The sequence below is a fragment of the Caretta caretta genome, chromosome 5 (assembly GCF_965140235.1).
Source record: "Caretta caretta isolate rCarCar2 chromosome 5, rCarCar1.hap1, whole genome shotgun sequence".
NCBI classification, from domain to species: domain Eukaryota; kingdom Metazoa; phylum Chordata; order Testudines; family Cheloniidae; genus Caretta; species Caretta caretta.
The window spans coordinates 26855484-26877704 of NC_134210.1; the positions used below are offsets into that span (position 1 = coordinate 26855484).

Genomic DNA, 22221 nt, shown 5'->3' on the forward strand with positions numbered 1-22221 from the left:
CTTATATATATTTCCTTTTATTTTAAACCTAGAATGTCTGATTCTCACCTATCCAGTAACATCATGCAGAAATGCAAAATTAACTTTATAATAGCACTTAGCCAGTTTAAATATGTCAAATCTTAATCCTCTCTTTCAAAGCTAAATAAGCCTAGTTTCAAGTCTCTCCTCATATGAGCCTTTTCTCTTGTTGCTCTCTGCTGTACTCTTTTCAACCTTATACATTTCTTCAAACAACACGACCAAAACTGGACACTTAAAGCCAAAATTTTCAAGCGTCTACTCATATACAATAGTATCTAGATAAATTACATAGATCTCACAACAGACGATAGAGCTATATCTACAACGCAAGTCTTCTCACCCATAAAAATACCTCACAGAAAGAACTCCAGCACTCTTGGAATGTTTATCTCTTCCTAGCAACTCCTTATAGAGAGGTTGATACTCAGTATTCTAATCTTTACCTGGAATGCAGCTAGAAGGTAAAAGTCTCAAGCATTCACATTGTGTTCAGTAATTCTGTTGCTTTAAAGACTATGTGATGCTGTTTTTTGCTATTACTAGTCACTTTGACATGGCAAATCTTTTCACTGAGATAAAATATAACCTGGTTGTCAACATTTATCTAAAATGTGTTCCTCAACAAGGTGTCGAACATATGGTATTTAGTGCTTTCCTATGAGTCAATTCGCTATCCCCTAGGATTCTGGTCCCCTCTGTCTTGTTATGGTTTTAGAAGGTAATATGTACAAGTTACAGGCATTCCTGCTGTAATTTAGGAAATTACAGAAACATACATATGAAATCTTTAACATGGATTTCAGTTACCTAAAATTGCTGTCAATCTTCCCAAGTAATGGAAATTACTCACACTTTTTTCCTATTTGTTTTACGATATTCACAGCTCTGCTCATTGTGCACCCATTTTTGCAAGGTGCTGACTACTTATGTGACACTGAACATGAATTAACATCCTTAATATTTTGAGCATGTTTAAAATACTCTTAAGCAAAAAAAACAAACCAAAACAAAAAACCTGTGTTTAGGTGACAGAATGGGGTGCAACATTTGAATATTTTAATGTCCTTTTTTCCTATGTCTGTAGAGAATTATTTTTCAACAGCCAAAAAAAGCAACCAAATAAATAAATACCCAGTCAAAATTAAGCCCATGATCCTGCAAACCACTGCTGCTACTTGGAGCTCCACTTATTTAAATAGGGTTCTGCACAGATGCCTGGGGTCCATGTGTATGGAACAACTTGCAGGATTAGTGTCTATATTAGATGAATATTTTTTAAAAAGGCATGGGAAAAAGTTAAATTATATACTGCATTTTAAAATATCTACTTTTAAATTCATGCATGTAAAAAGGAATTAAAATACACAAATGCATAATATTTTAAGTTTAATTAATTACAATACTAGCTCTCTCTACTAAATACTTATTCAATCCCCTTACCTTAAAACTAGTGATCCTAGCTTGTGATTCATCACAATAGGGTCGTCCTAGAAGCCATAATGATGTAAGTATAGCAGCTGCTGATGTTTTCACATGCATCATTGGGCGGCTCTCTTGAAATGACTCTATTTTGTTGGTGTCATATAGCAATCTCCTATCAGACCATCTGATCATCCATTCAAGCAGTCTTGCAATATTGCTAAATTTATTCTTCAGTTCTAGACAAAGTTCCTCTCTTGGTATAACATCATTCACATGAATTGTTTTGTACATATATTTACAGGTCACTGAAGTTTGTAGACTAGAGCAAGCATGGTCAGACAAGGTCTGGGTTATGGGTGTAATAGTTATTTCTTGCTTGTTATCTTGTGCTCTGTAAACTGACAGGTGGTTTAGACCAAATAAACCTTTCTTTCCCATGTATTTTTTTACTCCATTCACTGAGTCACACAGCAAGGAGTCTGCTGGTTGTAGAACTGAAACAGACATTTGGTTTTCCAAATATTTTTTCTTTTTGTTACACAAGGAAGCTGGTTTGGAATCACAAGATGCAAGAGTAACAGCATAGCAGCAACCAGCTCTAAACACATTCTGGCTACTAGTTCTGCCCTGTCGACGTTTCAGTGTTGTATGCACATCAAAAAGGAGAGAGTGTAGTTCATGTTCTCTAAGGAGTTCAGAAAAGCTGGTCAGAAAAGGAATCCCAGGATCACTGCAGTTAAAGTCTCTTTCAAGCATGTAACTCAAAAAGAGATCTAAGAACTTAACATATTCATCATCATCACGTTCAAATTCCCATGCACCTACCACAGGCAAAGTATGTTGATTTGGCAAAACTTTACTTTGTTCTTTATGTTTTGCTTTCCAGTTAAGATATTTTATCTTATATGCAGTTTTCTTACGACCAGTTTGTTCTTCTGTGTGAGGCCGTGTCTCCCTACAATACAGCAAAACATGAAAACAGAAAAAAATCAGAAGGCTAACTCTAATACTTTCTTTAAAAAAAAAAATTAAATTCAATAAAGTATGTTAATGCAACAGTTCTCTTAATTTCTTCTCTCTTTTGTTAAATAAAAATAGGAAATTAATTGCAAAAATTCACATTAATGCAATGTAAAGGTGGCAAAATAGACAAAATGTAGTAGTCATAATTCACAAACCAATATTAACTTAGAAGTATCACAGTAACTTTTATTGCTAATAATAATTTACAATCTAAGAACAGAAAACATGAAAAAATAAATGGTAGGGTAGGAGGATCGGAGTAACTTTAAGATTGTATGGTTACTTTGGTAAATTATACAGGATAATTATTACATTTTTAGGGTGAGAGAATGGGAGTATAAGGGGAAATAAGACATTGTGCAGAGGGGATAAGGTCACAGGAATAACAAAGGACATAATAGAGGATTAAAGTATTTATGGAGGGAGGATACAGCGGGGATGAGGGACTGATGGATGATGAACAGTTAGATGACAGGGATCATGAATAGTGACAGAAACTGATGTGGGAGTCCAAAAAGCAGAGATTACATACCTGTACAGTAACTTGAGTTCTTTGAGATATTTTGTAGCTATGGGTACTCCACTGTAGGACATGCCTGTGCCCATGCACACTTGACCAGAGACTACAAAGCAGTGTTCACAGGCCCATGACTGCGCAAAGCAGCTCCTTATGCTCCTCTGTGAGGGCATACAGGGACACATGAACCCACCGCCACACAGAGGGGAAGGAGGACAGCAGATGAAGCACCCAGCGGCAGTGATCCCTCGGGGTCGAAGATGATCTCTTCCACAGGTTTTTATTTTTGTATGGTAACTGAAGGGTCCAATCCTTGAGCCGCAAACACATTGGCAAACACTGGAAGTAGGTAAGATGGTGTAATGCTTGATGAACACGTGAACAGAGGACAAGCTGCAGTCCTGCAGATGGGCATATTTTTCAATAAAGTGTCATGACCGGGTTGTGGGCAGTCTGACATAGTGGTTGGAGCGGGGGTCGGGAATCAGGAGGCAGGCCAGGTGTGGATAACAGGAGAAGGGAATCTGAGAGCCCAAGGGGGAAACCAAGAGTCAGAAGTCAGGCAGAGTAAGGTAACCAGGAGATCAGAGGGCAGAGACTGGGAGTCAGGGTCAAGAAGCAGGCCAGGTCAGAGTCAGGCAGAAGGTAGTGCAGCAGAGGCAGTCTTAAGCAGAGAAAAACCCAGCTGCACAGACAACTTCCTGTTCCTCTGATTGGTTTAAATAGAAACAGAGAACCAATAAGAACCCTTGGAGTTTTGCCAAATCAGATCCCAGGACTGAAATACTCAACTGAAGTTAAGCTTCAAGTTATAGTGACTTGACTTAGGTCACTTGAGTGGTGGGTTGGAACATACTGGCTCCTAAAAGCCCATTGGACCACGGTTTGAAACCCATGGACCTCAACGTAGGGCTATAGATGTAGACTGAGCCCTAGTGGAGTGTGCTGACACTCTTTGAGGTGGTTGTTTTCCCCCAGTCTCATAGCATGTTAAAATACAACCCGAAACCCACTTGGACAGTCTTTGTGTGGAAATAGGGTGACCCATCATCCTTCCAGTACAGGATACAATCTGGCAAAGGTCCTAAAGATCTTGGTTCTGTCTATGAAGAAGGCAAGAGCTCTTCTGACATCTAGTGTGTGCAGGCTAGCCTCTTCTCTAGAAGTACGAAGCTTTCAGTAGAATAATGATAGATGAATTTCCTGGTTAATATGGTATTCCTTCTTAAGACACCTTAAGAAGGAAGCGAGGATGGGAACATAGTGTGACTGTCTCTAGAGAAGGTCACGAATGATGGGTCTGCCATGAGTTCACTTAGTTCTCTCATTTGCCTAGCCAAAGTGATAGCGATAAGGAATGATGTCTTGAGGGAGACGTGGAGAAGAAAACAGGTAGCTGTTGGTTCAAAGGGTGTTTCTTTAAGGCAGTGGTCTCCAAACTTTTTGGATCGCACACCCCCCGGGGCCAGTTCTAGGGAGGCAAAAAGAGAAGAAGAAGAGCTGCCGCCAGTGTGCCATCAAAGAGAGTGGGGAGAGCAGAGCTGCCTCCGGTGTGCTGCCGAAGAATCAAAGGTCCAGGAGTGCTCCTCCTGCCGCACACCCCCAGGGATGGTCTTGAGCACCCCATTTTGGAGACCACTGCTTTAAGGCACTGAGCTCCAAAATAAAGTTCCACAGCGGAGCAGGATTCCATAGTGGGGGAAACAAATTGCGTAAACCCCTTAAGGAATCTGACCACAGTAGAATGGGCGAAAAAATGGAGAAGCTTTCAAAGGGTGAGTGGACGGCTGTGACAGCAGCCAGTTGAACTCTGAGTTAGCTTATTGACAGATCTTGTGTCTTTAAGTACAACAGGTAGTCTAGCATTTTGGTAAACAGAACTTCTGAGTATTGAGGGAGTGAAGAGAACACCAGGAACTCCAGCGTTTTCACTTTTGCAGATAAGTTTTGCAAGTAGTAACTTTCCTGCTACGTAAGAGGGCTGACTGGACCCTATCTGAACAGGTTATCTCTATGCCCAAGAGGCACCTGGAAGCCATGCCCTGAAGTTCAGAGGTGTTGAGATGGTTCAGGGTGCCTAAGTTCTGAGAAAGGATATCCTTCTTGAGAGGAAGGCAGAGAGGACGGTGTCACCACTGAGAGGTGAAGAAGGTTCAAATACAAAACGTGTCTTAGCCATGATGGTGCTAGGAGAATGACCTGTGTTTTCTCCTGTCTCAATCTGAGTGAGGTCGTGAGAATGAGAGGTAGAGGTGGTTAAGCATACAGCAAGAGATGGGGTTGTGGTGCTATCAGAGCATCTCCTAAGAAGTTGTGACCACATTGTCCCTTGGAGTAGAAATGGTGACAACTTCACATTTGTTGGGGGGCGGTGGGGAGGGCGGGGTAGCAAAGAGGTCCACTGATGTCAGACATAAGCTTTGACAGATGATGTTAAAGAATTGTTTTGCTCCCATTCATGGTCCTGACAGAAGTTTCTGCTCATGGAGTCCACAACTGTATTCTGGAGGCCTGGTAGATAAACCACCAAGATTTTTATCTGGTAGGAGATGAATCAGTTCCACAATTTTGGTGATAGTATACATAAGGACTGGGATCTTGCTCCCACTTGGCAGTTTATATAACATTGCTGCCCTGTTATCCAGCATTACCTGACAGAGCAGCCCTGCATGTCATGAAGAAAGTGTTGATAGACTGCTCTCAACTCCAGGACATTAATGTGGAGCATAATCTCTTGTGGGAACTGCTTGCCCCCCAATCCAAGAGGCATCCATTGTTAGGATTTTTGATAGTACAGGATGTGAGAATGGGTTTCCCACGCAGACCTTCAATGGGTCTGTCCACCACATTAGCAAGTCTACAACTTCCAGAGGTAATATTTGTTTGGAGAGACTGTCTGTCTGGGGCACTGAAGGTACTGAGGTGCAGTCTCGCACATAGAGGCTGACTTATGGTTGAGGAGTTCCAGACAGGTCCTTTCAGTTGTTTGCAGACCATGCTGTAGAGTAGATATGAGATTGGACAAAGTGGAAAATTTTTCCCTGGGCACGTAGACTCTGATAGTTTTGGAGTCTACAATGGCTCCAGTGAAGTTAGACAAAGGTTAATGTAGACTTCTTCAGGTTGACGCAAAGGACCAGAGACTGATATAGGGCTAGCACTCTGGAGGTTGCTGATTGGACCTCTAGAGCCAAGTGACCTCTGAGGAGCCAGTCATCCAGATATGGAATTACTGTGATGCCTGACTGATACAGGTGGGCCACCACCACTGAGAAGACCTTTGTAAAGACCCTTGGGGCTATGGAGAGCCCAAAGGATAGGACTTGATATTGGTAATGTTTTGAGCTTATTACAAAACATAGGAAATGCCTGTGAGAAGGATGGATACCTACATGATAGTAGTAGGCATCCCAGAGGTCAAGGGCAACGAACCACTCCCCTAGATTTAGGGCTGGTATTATGGTAGCTAGTGTAAAAATTCTGAAGTGCAGCAAAAGTACACAGGGGTTCAAGTTTCTGAGGTTGAGGATCGATCTCCATCCTCTTGGGAACTAGAAAATAGTTGGAATAGAATCCCCTTCCAATGAACTCTTGGGGAACCAGTTCTCCCCCAAGAGCAGGAGAGATTTAAAGCAAGAGGTCCACAGCTCCTTATAAAAAGGATCCCTGAAGAGGGATGGTGAAGGGAAGTGGAGATAAAGTGGAAGTGGATGATGATCACCTCCAAGTTCCATTTGTCTGAAGTAACGTGTTCCCAGGCTCGGAGGAAGTGAGACAATGGTCTCCAAAGGGGGTGGGGATGGTAGAATCGTGCAGCAAAGGATCTGGAGAAATAGGTTGCTTTAGGTCCTGGACCAAGATGTCAAAACTGTTTCTTACAGGGAGATGCCAATGGTGCAGTTGTAAAAGGAGGCAATTCCATTTTCTGAGGTCTGACGCTCTTCCTCGGAAGTTCTGAAGGTCTGGGAAAGGTCTGTTGTGGGTGGTACTGTCCCATTTGGGATCTGCTAAACCATCCCTTTGTTGCAGGGACGTAAATTCCCAACAACCTTAGCATTACTATTACTGTAGGAGGGGAGACTCCAGTTATTCCAGCATGAAAAGTTCTCTGGAGAAAAAAAATCTGGATAGTGTTCCAAGACTCTAGTAGCCAGAAGTCTGGGTCGGTATCAGGGCCTGGAACATAGGTCAGTCCAATGGAGATGTGCATGGTACCAGAGAAGTCTGATGAAGAACTTCTCTGACCTCAGAGCTCTAGTTCAAGGAAGGCAATCCTATGAATCTCTATGCTGTCTATTGGAGGATTTTTCCACATGCTGCTTCGTGTGCAGTACCAATGACTCAGAACCAGATTCAGGAAGTGGGCATGATCCTGAAGAGGTAGTTTATCTCCAAAATCTGCCATTTGCCCACAGTTCAGAAAATCATATTTGGCCATCAGTGCTAGGTAGTTTGAAATAAGGAACTAGAGGCTGGCTGAGGAAAAGACCATTCTACCCATAAGATCTAACCTCTTGCCCTTCTTGTCAGGGGGGTGGAGCGTGGGTGCTGTTGCTTGGCCCGCTCCATAGCGGCCAGGATAACCAGGGAATCAGGTGGAAGATGGGAGTACAGAAACCCTTGGGCTCCAATATAGGCAACCTGGTTGATCCTGCTGATGCTGTGGTGGTGTCCATGGAGTCAGGTACCAGTGGCTCATGGGCTTAGGCAAAGAAGGGTACTGCCACGTTACTGTCAAACCTCTGGTAGTCATGCATAGTATCCAAATCCTCAGAGGAACTGGAGTCCTATACGAATGGGGGTGCCGACAGAAAGGAGTGTGCTGTAGGAACACAACCAGAGGATGGCAGATCCAATGTAGAAGGAGCCCTCTTTGCAGGTGAATGGACCGGAACATGGGGAGACCTCGTCTGTTCCAGGGCACACAGTTCATAAGGACTAGGAGCACATCCGATTCTCCTCGGTGTCTGGCACTGGTCCATGGACTGAACCGAAGCTGGTAAGAGGGCCTGCCTTGGGATCAACTATTCATGCTGTGCCGGTAGAGCTGATGGAGGAGTGATGCGTGGTTCAGGAACAGGGACTGGCAGATCCAGTTAACAAGGATTTCTTCTTGCTCTTGTGGACAAGAACTCATGGATGGTGCAATGTCTTTCTTGGATCCGGAGGAAGACTCACTACCATGCTTATGCGCATGCTTCCGTGGTTCATAGCCAGGTGCAGTGAGGGGTACTGAGCCCTGGTACTGGCAGAAACAGACTGGAACTTCACAGTAGGAGGCACACTCCTGGACTGCTCAGGCTGATGTACAGAAAGGCTCCCCTGCTAGGATTCAACCATGGTCCCATGGTGGCCTCCAGGAGGGTTGCTTAAGGCACAGGGCCCAGCCTTCCCAGGTATGGGCAGGAAAGAAGAGGCAGACACTGCACCTGGATGCAACATGGACTTCCCCCAAGCAGTACAGACAGCTTTGGTGCTTGCTGCTGAGCAAAAACGAGTGAGGGCAGGAAGCACAAATAGATAGATGGACCGATAGACACTACTACTTTGAAAAGCTCTGGCTCAGGCGGAATACAACAAGGACCATCACTCAAAGAGGGCAGCAATGGTACCATAGAGTGAGTAGAAGCCCTGTACGCATCTCTGTGCTGTCTACTGGAGGACATTTCTGCACGCTGCTTTGTGTGCAGTACTGATGACTCAGAACTATGGGGAAAAGACCTGTGGAAGGTCTGGCAGGGCTTTAAGCCTAGGGTCTTTGGCATAATTCAGAGTGCTAAAGCACCAAAATTCAGAGGGACGGCAGGAACCCTCTTTGAAGCACAACCGTCCCGGAACTAAAGAGAAATAAAATAAAAATAACCAAACTACATAAAGAAAAGGACTAATAAAATTAGCTAGATAAGAAGAGTGGGAAGCTGAGAAGAGCAGACACACAAATGCTCAGACGTGAGCCACAGGAACTGAGTGGCAATGGGTCCATGCCTCCCTATATGCCCTCGTTTGGGAGCACAAGGAGCTGCTCTGTACAGCTGTGGGATACAACAAGGACCTCCCTATATGCCCTCATTTGGGAGCACAAGGAGCTGCTCTGCACAAGTATGGGCCCACAAACGCTGCTTTTTGGTTGAGTGCACACGGGGATGCGTACACTACAGTGGAGCACCCATAGGGACATATACTTGAAAAGAAGTCCAATATTGTTGATTTTCACTGACATTAGGAAGACAGCAGCTCCTGTCTGTAGGAATGTCAGGGGACAGGGCAATATGTAGGCTACCTGGAATCTGCTATCAGTTGAGTTTTAAGCCAGGGGGCTGGGAAGACAGTGGGAGCTACTGGGGCCTAGTGCCCTTGAACAGCTGCCAGTGGGTCTGGTGGATGACCAAGAGAGAAGATAATAAACCAATATTCATCTGTGATTCCCTGCTACCAATAAAACTGGCTGCTGACTGGAGCAGTATACATGTATGCATAAATAAAATGGATTAACAGCTTAATCTAATTATCACACAAAACAATTGTGTATGTGTAAGAGACAAGAAAGGTTCAGGTTCAAAAGTAGTAGTCAGACAAATCCTCTTCACTTTTTTAAAAAGTTCTTTCCCATTCCAGAGTTCCTTGCACAGGCCCACCATCACTCCCTGCCAGCACACCGTCTGCCTGGCTCTGCAAGTTTGCCCTTTCCTTCAGTCTATATTTGTTGACTGTAACAAATGCAATAATAAAGACAAGAAAAAAGGTAATAAATGGTTTCAGTTGAGTATTAAGTAGCTGGGAGGCAGGTGAAAGGTGTGGTGAAACTGTACTGAAAAACAATCTGACAGTAGCTTTATGTTTTGTTTGATTGAACTCAATTCGTTACTTTCTTAATACCTCTGAGGTGAAGGTGCTTGATTTCTTGTTTCTTCTGTAAGCAAAGCTTCAGAGAGTGTATCTGCTGCTTCAGCATCACTATATACTTGAGGATTTCCACAATCAGAGAGCGTACTTCTGCTTAGACTGGTCCCTAATGAGAATCTATCATAGCAATGTGCCTCATCATCTGGTGTCTCCTCTTCCGATGGCTCCCAGATACTCATTTCAATGGGACCTATGTTCCTTATTACACGTTTCAGTGCTTTCAGCCTCACTTTGTGGGTGGCCTGGATAACAACAGACATCATTTCTTCACTTTTGGATCCTAACCAAAGGAAAAAAAAGAGAGAGGGGACGAAGAGATGGGATTTTGAGTGTGGAGTCCATACATTTCACATTCTCTAAGATTAGCAGGACATAAATCAATCATAAAGTATATTCCAACTTATATCCAGAACAAAGATGAAGTTATTTAGTATTTGGGACTCTACTTATGCAGTAGGTCTTTAGAATAATTTTTACTTAATTACAACTTGTAAATGTATATAGCTATAAAGAAATGTAGGCTGTTTTGATTCATGTAGTTACTATTTATTTTCTAACTGAAGAAACACCATCACTTTCAAAATTGCATGTCTGCCAGAAACACTTCTATCTACTTTTGGTTCAAGTCACAATTAAGATTACTAGAACCTAAAGAGATTAGAAGAAATATCTCTATTCTTCCCCATTGTCAAGTTTGCTTACACTATGACAGCACTCTGTGGACAATCAGTTTATTTCCTCTATAGAAGTAGTCCATCAGACTGTTTCCCTGGTTACGTTTCATATATTTGAGAAAAATACACTCAAGAACAAGTTTTCAACACAGAACCCAAAATTGTACATGCAAAATATGAGTGGCAGACACAAACAGGTAACTGTTTATGCAAAACAGGTAATATTCAAAATGACAAATGCATACAAAATATACAATGCATACCAAAAATGAGTAATTGCCTTTGAACTCCCATTCATTCTTGAAAAGCTAATGAATTTACAATTTTTGTAAAATCTAATGAATATTAGCTGTCAATGATGCAGTGAATTAGAGGTTAAGCATCCTACAAGGAACCAATTCTAGTCCCAATTCTGATGTTGACTCACTGTGCAGCTTTAAATGAGAAAGTCACTTAACATTTCTGAATTTCTGTAAAATAGAAATAAAATTAATAATAATATTTTACCTACCATCTCTTAGGGACATTAGTTAATGGCTGTACATTTAAAAATGTAAAGCAATAGTTAAGTGCTATCAAAGGAACCTTTTACAGCTTTGTAATTAATTTATTTAGTATGCTGCCCTAAAAATCACTGAATCATCAAATTTTAGGGATGGAATATGGCTCTGGAAGACTCAGGGGACTAGAATAGACACCAAAAGATATTATCACCTGTTAACTTATACAAAATTAACAGATCTCAGTCCAGTTCCTTGTACACTGGATCCACACCAAAAACAAAAAGTTGAGTAGTCTCAACTATAGAGACCAAGTCTCAAATAATCATATTTATTTAATGTTTCGGCCATAGTGGGTATGCATGAGCACCACGCATGAGAGTTGGGAAATATTTAGTAAGCAGCATCCATTGGTCTGTGCATGCGCTGTTGTTCTCCTCATGCTCTGAACTGATGGTGTAAGGGGCAATGTGGATCAATGCCTCTTCAGTTCCTTCTCTTATGAATGCAGTCATGATCCACAGCAATAGGAATAGAATGTGGGTAGTGGCATGGGCAGCAGGTGAAGCTTCTTCTGGAGAGACTAGCTCCCTGTCCTGCCTCTTCTGCCTGCAGCCCTGCCCACACTTTACCCACCACTCCGTGCCCCACGCCGCCACTCTCCATGTTCCTCCTCTCCTCCACCCCCTGCCCCCCGTGAGGCTCCCATCACTCCCCACATCCCTCCTCTTCTCCACCCACACACCCCGCCACATACGAGGCCTGGGCGGGGGAGGTGGAGGTGGAGTGGACAAAAAGAGGGACTCACCAGGCAGCAGCGGGGCATCAGGAAAGGGGCAGAATAGGGACAGGAAGACGCAAAGCACAGCCGAGGCCACCACGACCCAGGCGTCCAGCAGTGGGGCGGCAGCGGCTGCACCAGGAGAGATTTAACTTCCCCATGCCTATTATACCCTCCACCTATGGGGAGTGGAACGCAGATAATGACCTCACATCTCAAATAACCTCCAGTTACAGATGAGTAACCTTCATTTCTTCTTCGAGTGAGGGTCCCTATATATATTCCACACATGGGAGATTAGTGAGCAGAAGTCAATCAGGAGGGGACATGAGGAGATGGGTGCTATGGATATCTCTAATACTGCCGTCCCCACAGCTGTTTTTGCAGTGGTAGTCTGCAATATGTAAAGGTGTGGACGGAATTCACGCTAGCCACCCTGCATATATCTATTAAAGATAGTCTCACAGAGATGTCAGAGAGATCACTTGTGCTCCGATGTAACAGGCTCCCACTCCCTCTGGGGGTGGGATGTGTGCTAGTTGGTAATAAAGGATGATGCAGCCTGACATCCACTTGGAGAGTCACTGTGTGGACAGTGGTTGACCCACTGATCGCTCTTCAGGGTGATAAATAGTCTAGGAGTCTTTCTAGTTGCTTTCATTCTCTAGATAGAATGGCAGTGCCAACCAGACATTTAGGGAGTGATGTCTTCTCTCCTCATCAGAAGCATGTGATTTTAGGGGGAAAACTGGTAAGTGATTCATGTGAAACTCCAAAATTACTTTAGTGATAAATACCATTTGGAGGCACAGAGAGACGCTTTATGAAAAATGGTATATGATGGATCTGCCATGGAAGCTCTCAGTTCGCTTACCCTTCTGGCTGATGTGATGGCAACTCAGAAGGCAACCTTCATCCACAGATGGGACATAGAACAGGTAGCTAATGGTTTGAAGGGCGGTCTGGTGAGAACTGAAAGGTCAAGATTGAGATTTCAGTGTGGTATTGGATATACCACTGGTTGGAAAGTTCTAATATATCCCTTCAGGAATCTACCTGTCACTGGATAACTATCCACTATCATTGGAGGAAAGACGCGATGGCCCTCATCTGGAGAATAAAAAGCATTGATTGCTGTGAACTAGACGTGTAGGGAACTCAGAGAAACCTAACATCTTAAGGGTAAGTAATTAATCTAAAATAATAGGAATTTCAGCAGACTATAGAAATAACTGGTGCTGTTGTGACCAAGGGGAGAAAGGCTTCCATTTAGCCAAAAAGCATCTCCTAGTAGAATTCTTCCCGCTTTAGGTTAGGACAAATTGGATCACTACTGAGCATGAGCACCCTATGGCCAATGCCCTTCCAAATACCAGGCATTGAATTGTAGTGGTCCCCATTTGGAGTACCTGATTATACTGTTGTGTCACATCGGTAGATCCAGAAATGGTCAGATGTTGAAGTCTGAGAACCAAAACCGTTTTGGCCAGTTGGGTGCAATGAGGATGATCCAAATCTTGTTGTCTCAAATATTTCACAGGACTTGTTCTGTTAATGGAATGGGAGGGTTGCCATATCTGAGGTGGTCCATCCAGGCTAGCAAAAGGGCATCACCCCTTGAGCCTTGTCCCAGAACTGCTCTGGAGCAGTACAGAGGTAGTTTCTTATTCACTTGTGAGGTGAAGAGGTCCCATGATGGCATTCCCCACTGGGTGAAGATGTTGTTCAAGACAGAACTGTGAATCTCCCATTCATGGTGTGTGGAAAAATGTCTGCTAAGACTCTCTGCTAGGGAGTTCTACACACTGGCAGGTATGCCAGCAAAAAGATTATGTGGTTTCTGATACACCAATTCCACAGATTGACTGTCTTAACACACAGGGGAAAAGATCTTGCTCCCTCCTTTTGTTCATGTAAACGACAGTCATTATATTGTCTGACATTACCTGGACATGTTGGAACAGATGAGAGAAAGGAACAGATTGCAGGCCCAACACACTGTCCTTAATTCCACAAAGTTGATATACTTCCTGGCCTCCCAATGGATCCAAGTGCCTTGTGCAGTGTGATTGTCCATATGGGCTCCCCAACCTAAGAGGGAAGCATCTGTAATGATGCTTTGGGTGTTAGGAAAGGAACTCCAACCTGAACCTTCTCCGGGTTTGCTCACCAGGAGACAAACTGTAATCTTGGCCGGAAATGTTACTCTGGCACTGATGTTATCTTTATATGGTGAGTAGACAGACTGAAACCAGGTTTATGCAGTGGAGATGGATCCTGGCAAATGGTGTTATATAGGTGCATAAGGCCACATGCCCTAGAACGGACAGATAGATCCCGACTGTAGTCCAAGGTCAGAGGGTGATCTGTTTTATCAATTAGTTCATAGCACAGAATCTCTCCATTGGGAGACAGGCTCTTGCAGTAGTTGAATCCAGGGTCCCCCCTACACAATCATAGTCTTTGTGGGACTGAAAGTGGATGTTTTATGGTTGACGCAGATTTCCAGGGAAGACAGTAGGTGGAGTAGGAACAGGGTTGCTACTGGACTTCCCTGCTGGATCTGCCCATCAGGAGCCAGTCGTCGAGACATGGAAAGATAGGAAGCCATTTCTTCTAATCTAAACCACTGCCACTTAAAGGATTTTTGTAAAGACCCTAGTGCTGTAGCTAGTTCAAATGGGAGGACTATGAATTGATAATGGTCTTTCCAAAAGACGAATGTGAGGAACTTTCACATATTGTGCAGTACGGAGCCGTGTAGCTCCCACTTGTGGTTGACTGAACTGTCTGCCGAGGGAATCTGCTAATGTGATTTGCTTCCCTGGAAAGTAGGTGCCAATACAGTGATCTGATTGCTGATATACCAGTTCCACAGGCTAACTGCTTCTGCACACACACAGAGGCAGATTCTCACTTCCTCTTGTTTGTTGATCTATAACAGTCATAACGTTGTCAGACATTATAAGGACATGGTGAGCGCAGATGAACGGGAGAAAGTACTCACGTACCTACCATACTGCTTGCAACTCCAGGATATTGATGCGCATCTTGGCCTCCAAGATGTCCAGGCACCTTGTGTTGTGTGGCAGTTCATGTGGGCTCCCCAACCTAATAGGGATGCATCCATAATGATGGTACTGTCCAGAGAGGGAATGAGAAAGGGATATACCTGACAAAGATTTGTACAGCACAGTAGGGAAGTTAGTAACTTGGCTAGAATTGTCACCAGGAGGTTCATGGAATGACAGCTTGGGGAATATACCAATTGCAGCCAAGCTTGAAGGTAACAAAAATGGAGTCCTGCAAATGGGATGACATAGGTGCACAAGACCATATGACTTAGGAGCTGAGGTAAAAGCAAGCCAGTCCAGTCTGGTACAGCGTACTGGCAAGAGCCGGTTCAGAGCCAACCACACCGGCAGGGGGAGTTTCTCCAGGCTGCCAATTTCAGAGGGCCCTGGGCTCCCGGCAGCGGCCAGAGCCTCTGGTCCTTTAAATGGCCGCCAGAGCCTCAGGGCTCCTGGCCACAGCTACCTCTACCATGAGGCTCTGGCGGTGATTTAAAGGGCCCAAGGCTCCCGACGCCACTACCACACAGCTCTGGCAGTGATATAAAGGGCCCGGGGATTTAAAGGCCCTGCCCCTTCTGGTTTAGCGCGCGCGCGCACACACACACACACCCCCCCCCCCTCCCTCTTGCTCAGAACCCCAGCCCTGCGTATTAGTAAGTCCCTTAAATTACTTTCACCCCTGCCTAGGGGAGACAGATATGTCTTGACTGGCACTCAAGGGTTGCTTGTGACATGAGCTATAATTTTGTTTATGGTCTGGAACCTGTCCTTGGGCAGGTAAACTCTTCCAGTGATAGCATTAAGGTGGCCCCAATGAAATCCAGAGATTACGTGGGGGTGAGAACAGATTTTTCTATGTTTATGCTGACTGTCACTGAACAGACAAGGTGTAGCATCCTGGAAGTTGACACACAAGCTTCCTGGTGGGATTTCGCACCCTAGAGGTAGGGGAAGACAATAAGACCACAACGTCTGATGTGGGCTGCTTCTACTAAGAATATCTTGATAAAGACTCTGGAGGCAGTCACTATTATGAAGGGGAGTACTCTGCACTGAAAATGGCCAGAGCCTACCATGAATCTGAGAAAGCATTGTGGGCGGGATGAATGTCTATGAAAGTAGGTGTCCTTCATATTGAGAGCTGTGAACCACATGCCCATTTCTAAAGATGGAATTATCACTGCCAATGTGACCATTCAAAATCTGAGTTTGTGAATGAAGCAGTTGAGATGGCAGAGGTTGAGGATTGGTCTCCAACCACCTTTCTTTTTGGGCATAAGAAAGCAAGTTGAGTAAAACCCTCTTTCTTGGTAGTACAGAGGGACATGTTCTATCCTTGCTGCAGTAAGGAGTTCACCTCACGTGAGAATACTCTCATAAGAATGGTCTCATGAGAGTGGTGAGGAGGAGGGTTTTGGAGGAGGTAGGGATGCAATCTATCATCTAGCCAGAGTAGATTATGTTCAGCAACCACTTGACCATTATCGCACTCCAGGTGTTGAAAAAGACTGCTAGATGACCCCCAAATAGTGTGTGGGAGTCGGGAGGTGTTGGGCTTAGTGCTTCTTAGCTCTCAAACTCCCATGAAAAATAAGCTCTTGGGGATTGAGATGCCGAGACTGTTGCAGACGGCATAAGGAATCAGGACTTTTGAACCCCCTGTCTCTTACATGGTGGTTCATAAGGCCTCTGATGGAAGAACTACTGAGCTGTATATTTAGATTTGGCCCATGGGCAATGAAACTTCCTCTTAGGGGCAGGCATGGATATCCTCAGCAAATGTAGGGTAGCCCTGGTATCCTTCAGGATATGGAGGGACTCAGTCTTCTGATTGAAAAGTGCAATTCATTGAAGGTGGGGGGAGGTCCTCGATAGTATTCTGGATCTCCCTATGGAACCTTGATGCATGGAGCCATGACTCCTTGCGCATGATGATGTCAGTATCCATAGCTCTAGAGAAGGCATCAGCGGCATCAGCTGCAGATTGGAGGGCAATCCTCACTATCAGTTTGCCCTCGCCAATCAGAACTTGAAAAAAAAACCCTCTGTCCCATTGCGGAAGGCTGTCAGTAAATGACACAAACTTGGCATAGGTCAGGAAATCTTATTTAGCCAGTAGCACCTGGTAATTGCCTATCCTGAGCTGGAGGCTGGATGATAAGATCTTTCTTCCCAGCACATCTAGGTGTTTGTCCTCTTTGCCAGCAGGAGCAAACCAGAGATGTTGCTCTCTAGCTCTTTCAGAAGCAGCATGGACCACAGGTTAATTGAGATTGGGATAAGAAAACAAAAATTCCACATCCTTGGCTGGCACATAATAATGCTTCTCCGGCCTTTTGCGAGTAGAGACAGGGGTGTGCCAAACTGTTCTACTTGGTTCCAGTATGCCTTCATTAATGGGGAGAGCTGTTCTGTTGGGCCCAAAAGCATGCAGGATGTCTAGAAGTTTGTGCTGGGAGTCTTGGATCTTCTCAAGGGGATCTGAAGCTCTGCAGCAACTCTGTGGAGAAGGTTCCAGAACTGCCTGAAGTCACTGGCAGGAGAAGGGGATTTAGAAGTCACCACTTGATCCAGTTATGACAATAGCAGTCTTGCTGGTTCTGATGGAGCTGCCGGATCTGGAGCATAATATTCCTTTTCCTCTGTCAGCTCTGGGAGCAGATCTAAGCATCCCCGTAGAGGGGAGGCAAGGGGTGACTTCCTGGCAGATTGGATTGATACTGCAGGGGTCCCAAGCCCCCCAATATATTCCGTAGCAGAGGCTGACAGGTGGTTGCAGAGGCCCCCATGTCAAGGGGTATCAGCAGCTCTAAGTTAGATGAGGTGGAGGCTGGTTTCAAACTTGTGTGGGTCTTTTGGGCAGCGAAGGATATGTAGGGCACTAGAATTGGACTGGATGTGTATTTTGTATATGAGAGGGGTGATAAGCTCCTTCCAGCAATCAATTCTCTCAGAGGTGATATCTCCCTGGAAAGAGAGGGGCCCAATCGAGGAAGGGATCCCACAGCCAGAAGAGCAAAAATGTCCTGTCGGGTGCTAATAGGTTCATATCTCCCTAGTGTGAGAGGAGTTCAGCCTGTCTGCGTCATTGGAGCTGGTGAGGACGATAGTATCTGAAGTCAGTGATGATCAGACTTTCTTGGTGCTGATGGTTCCCAGGGTTTGGGAGGAGCTAGGGATGACGGTACCAATGGAACATGGTCTGGTACCAACAGAGCCCAATGCTTATGGGCTTTCTTCTCATGCCTCTGGGGCTTAGAACATACCAAGTCCTCATAAGCCAAGCTGGAAGGCTTGCTTACAAGTGAGTCCAACTTCTTTGATGTGGACTTTGAGAAAGACTGAGTCTCATGTTTATGAGAGTGCTTCCCAGCTTCCCAACACTGCACTGGTTGTGGGGATAAATTCTCCCACACCAAAATGAGACTTCAGAGCAGCAGGTGTGACACATGTCTTACGAACTTCACAATAAGCAACCACCTGCCTCTATCAGGACACACTCCACATGAGCGCTCTCAACCTCCATTGCATTCCTCAATAATGTTCCCATAATAGATGTATGCAGGGCTGCCACATGGGCGTCCTCTGATAAATTATCCTGCAAGATGGCATAATGTTGGGCTTCTTCGACGGACACCATCCTTGGACATATGATCCTATCCTCGGCGATAACAGCCGCTCTGAAGCCCCAACCCTCCAGCTAGGGGCAGTGCTTTATAATCACCTACAATGAAGCACCTATAGGGACATCACTCAAAGAAGAGGAGAGGGTTACTAACCTTATGCAGCAACTGAGGTTCTTTGAGATGTGCTCAACTACCCCCCTCTGCTTCGGAGTGTAACATTTGGGCTCTGCAGCAGAGAAGGAACTGAGGGCGGTCAGACTGCACAGTGCTATTTATACTACCCACGCACAGCACAGAGACATAAGCTTCACCAAGGCAGTAAAGGCAACGTTGGTGTTCGCTGCTCAGTCAAAAGGAGTAGGGGCATAAAACGCAATTCTTAATACCCAAGACTCTGAGCACAGACCCTGTCCTTGGTGAGAGCTTCCCCAAGACGGGAAGAGAACTAACTAAGTTCTAAAGGCTATAAATCTAAGAGTGAAATGCTAAAATATTAATAACTATTTAAAATTTATATATTTAAAGATTGAAGCAATGATAGAAGTTGTGGACAAAAGAGTCCAACTTAGGCCATGAGGCACCAAGAAGGAACTGGAGAGGCATCGGCCTGCACTACTTATACTTGTACTCTAATTTCAGAGCATGAGAAATAAAACTGCATATGTGCAGAGCAATGAACACTGCTTACTAAAAATCTCTGAACTAAGGTGCATGCTTCACATGTGTACCTATGTGTGGAATACACGTACAGACCATCACTCAAAGAAAAACACTAAGTTTAAATTAGGTGCTTTTAAAGGATGGATATTGAACTTGAGTTCTAAATATGAAATAAGGCAAGCTTGTAGTCCTTCATCTGGAGTAATATCTTTTGCCATTATTTGTAAGGATAATTCTTAAAAACCACCAACAAAAAAATTTGAAAGTGTTAGTGTTTATATGCAGTACTGTAAAAATTGATTTAATTATTCTGCCATCATACCAAAAAAGTTTTTTTTTGTTTTAAACATTACAGAATAATGGAATAGTACTTTCCTTCTACTGTTCTTATGCAGCACCTTTCAATTCATGATATCTGAAAGTGTTTATAAATATAAAATAAGGAGATGAATACTGATAGCCCAACGATCACGTACACAAAATGAGCAGCCATTAACTCAACGATAGCTCAAACCTTGGTAGAATTTTCAAAAGAGTTCAGTGTTTGGCTAACACTGCTCCCACTGAAGTTGATAGGAGTTTTACCATTGACTTCAGTGGAAGAAAAGTCAAACCAACACTGAGCTCTTTTGAAAATTCCAGCCTTGAACTTGATTTGTTGGCAAGAACACTACAGTTCTCATTTCAAAAGCACCATGATATCCATAGCTTCTACCTAGACAAAAGCCAATAATTCAATGTCTCATCTAAAGAAATGTTAGCAGTATTATTGTTCATAAGAAAACCCAAAAAGCAATGAAGTCACTAAGCCCGTTTTATATTCCCTGAGGAAGAATGTACATTACCTCTGACAGTACAGTGTCTAAGTCGCTGCTGAAGAGCATGATATTTATCCCTTAATGGAACTCTTACATCTTCAGAATTAGGAAATGCTTTCACCAAAATTTCTGCCACCTGTACAAAATATATCAGTTTCAGGGTTAATTTTGATGGAAAAAAGTTATAGCAAAACTCCCAGCAAAACTTGTATTATTCATAGCTCTAAAAATAACATTTGCAAGAAAGCTAAAACCTTGTCATTCTCAATATCTTTTGTGGTTTTAGCTTCTTTTACCTTTCTGATTGGTGGTAATTCTCCAACAAGGCTCAGAATTATATCTTGAACAAGTTCTTCAACATTCATAAACCTAGCAAAAGGGAGCATTCGACAAGCCCATTCCACTGCATTGAGACAATGCTCAACTATAGAGGCATCATATTCAGCCTTCTTGCAGTCCTAAAAAATAAATGGTCAGATATATATTAATTGATATACATGAAAAATTCCAGCTAGACTATATACTTCTTGGCAATTTTCATGATTTAATCTGGTCCTCAGCTCCAGTGAGGGAGCGGGGTTGGGGCTTGCCCCGCTCCACGCAACTCCCAGAAAGCAGCCCGCATGACCCTCCCTCTGGCTCCTACGTAGTACACAGAGGCGTGGCCAGACAGCTCTGCGCACTGCCCCGTCCACAGGTGTCACCCCCGAGCTCCCATTGGCTGTAGTTCCTGGCCAACGGGAGCTGCAGGGGAGGCACCTGAGGATGGGGCAGTGGGCAGAGCCCCCTGGCTATGCTTCTGAGCTGGAGGGGGGGGACATGCTTCTGGGAGCTGCTTGCAGTAAGAGCCACCCAGAGCCCCCCCACCCCACCCCAATCCCCTGCCACAGCCCTGATTCCCCTCCTGCCCTCCAAACCCCTTATCCCCAGCCCCACCCCAGAGCCCTCATCCCCCCGGCACCCCAAAACCTCATTTCTGGCCCCACCCCAGAGCCTGCACCCCCAGCCGGAGCACTCACCCCCACCCCCAATTTCGTGAGAATTTATGGCCTGCAATGCAATTTCCATACCCCAATGTGGCCCTCAGGCCAAAAAGTTTGCCCACCCCATCCTAGTTTCTTTGAGCATTAAGACCTAACCTATATTAATTTCATGTACCAGATTAGCTTCATGGACTGGTAAAACAAGGAATTTTGGATATTTTTCAACCCATCTGTGATATACATGTTTAATGAGTTCATTAAATATAGGTAATAAAAAAGCATGGAATGTATTATTGTAATTGCTACAAAAATGCAGAAAATGCTATATTTCTTGTGATGTATGTCTCTAATTCAAATTACAAATAAACTAAGGTCCCAGGAAAAATAACATTACTAACATTTTTAAAGATGTACAGCATAATAGACATGGACAGCATTTTTTCTTGGTAACATATATTACTAGTATAATTACAGCAAGATGTCTCATGAGATTACAGTATCCTAGAGTAACATTTTGTACTACTGAGTGAAATGGAGTTCTTTCAAGGAGGTCATAAAAAGTGTACAACAAATCTCCAGAGATCATTTTATGGGAGAAAGGTTACATATCTTAGAGTAACCGGAGTTTTTTCAGATGAGTGGTCCTTGTCTGTAGCCCACGGTGGATGCACGTGCGCTTCATGCACCTGACATTGAAAGATTCTTAGTAGCAAGGTCTGTTGGTCTGTGCCCCTCTCCTCCTCATACTCCAAAGAAAGGGCATAAGGGACGTCATGAACCGATTGCTTCTCCAGTTACTTTTCTACCATGAACAGCCCTAGGATAAGACTCCACCGCATAGGGGAAGAAGAGAGGGTGGGTAGAAGGTCATAGTTCGGGACCACACATCTCAAAGAACTCCAGTTACTGTAAGGTAAGTAACCTTTCTTTCTTCGAATGATGGTTCCTATGACTGTGAGTGACTCACAAGCAGGATTCATTGAAAAGGTTGACGCAAGAACCCTGGCTGTATCACTGACTGAAGGACTGCTCTGCCAAACTATACATCAGCTGAAGAAGCTTGCATCAGAGCATAATGTCTGGTGAAAGTCTGAACAGAGCCCCACTCTACGGATTTCCAGGAAAGGAACATCTCATAGCAAGGCGACCAATGCAGACTGGGCTCTCGTCAATTGGCCCCCAACATTTTGTCTGGTAGGAGTCACCATTAATTCAT

At 44.1% G+C, this 22221-nt stretch overlaps 1 protein-coding gene across 17 annotated transcripts in view; it reads right to left on the bottom strand.

Annotated features, from left to right (window-relative positions):
• Positions 1–22221, bottom strand: part of CPLANE1 (ciliogenesis and planar polarity effector complex subunit 1) — a 180046-nt gene that overhangs the window by 77332 nt on the left and 80493 nt on the right. For 16 of the 17 annotated variants that reach the window (XR_012668393.1, XR_012668392.1, XR_007356612.2 and 13 more), the window contains 4 exons: positions 20319–20480; positions 20050–20158; positions 9863–10169; positions 1465–2401 (listed from right to left, as the gene is read on the bottom strand). Coding sequence is in view for 14 of the 17 variants with exons in the window: in XM_048849585.2 (XP_048705542.2) it covers positions 1465–2401; positions 9863–10169; positions 20050–20158; positions 20319–20480 (1515 nt within the window). In the remaining 3 variants the exon portion in view is untranslated. The remainder of the gene's footprint in view (positions 1–1464; positions 2402–9862; positions 10170–20049; positions 20159–20318; positions 20481–22221) is intronic. The other variant, XM_048849591.2, reaches the window with a different exon arrangement.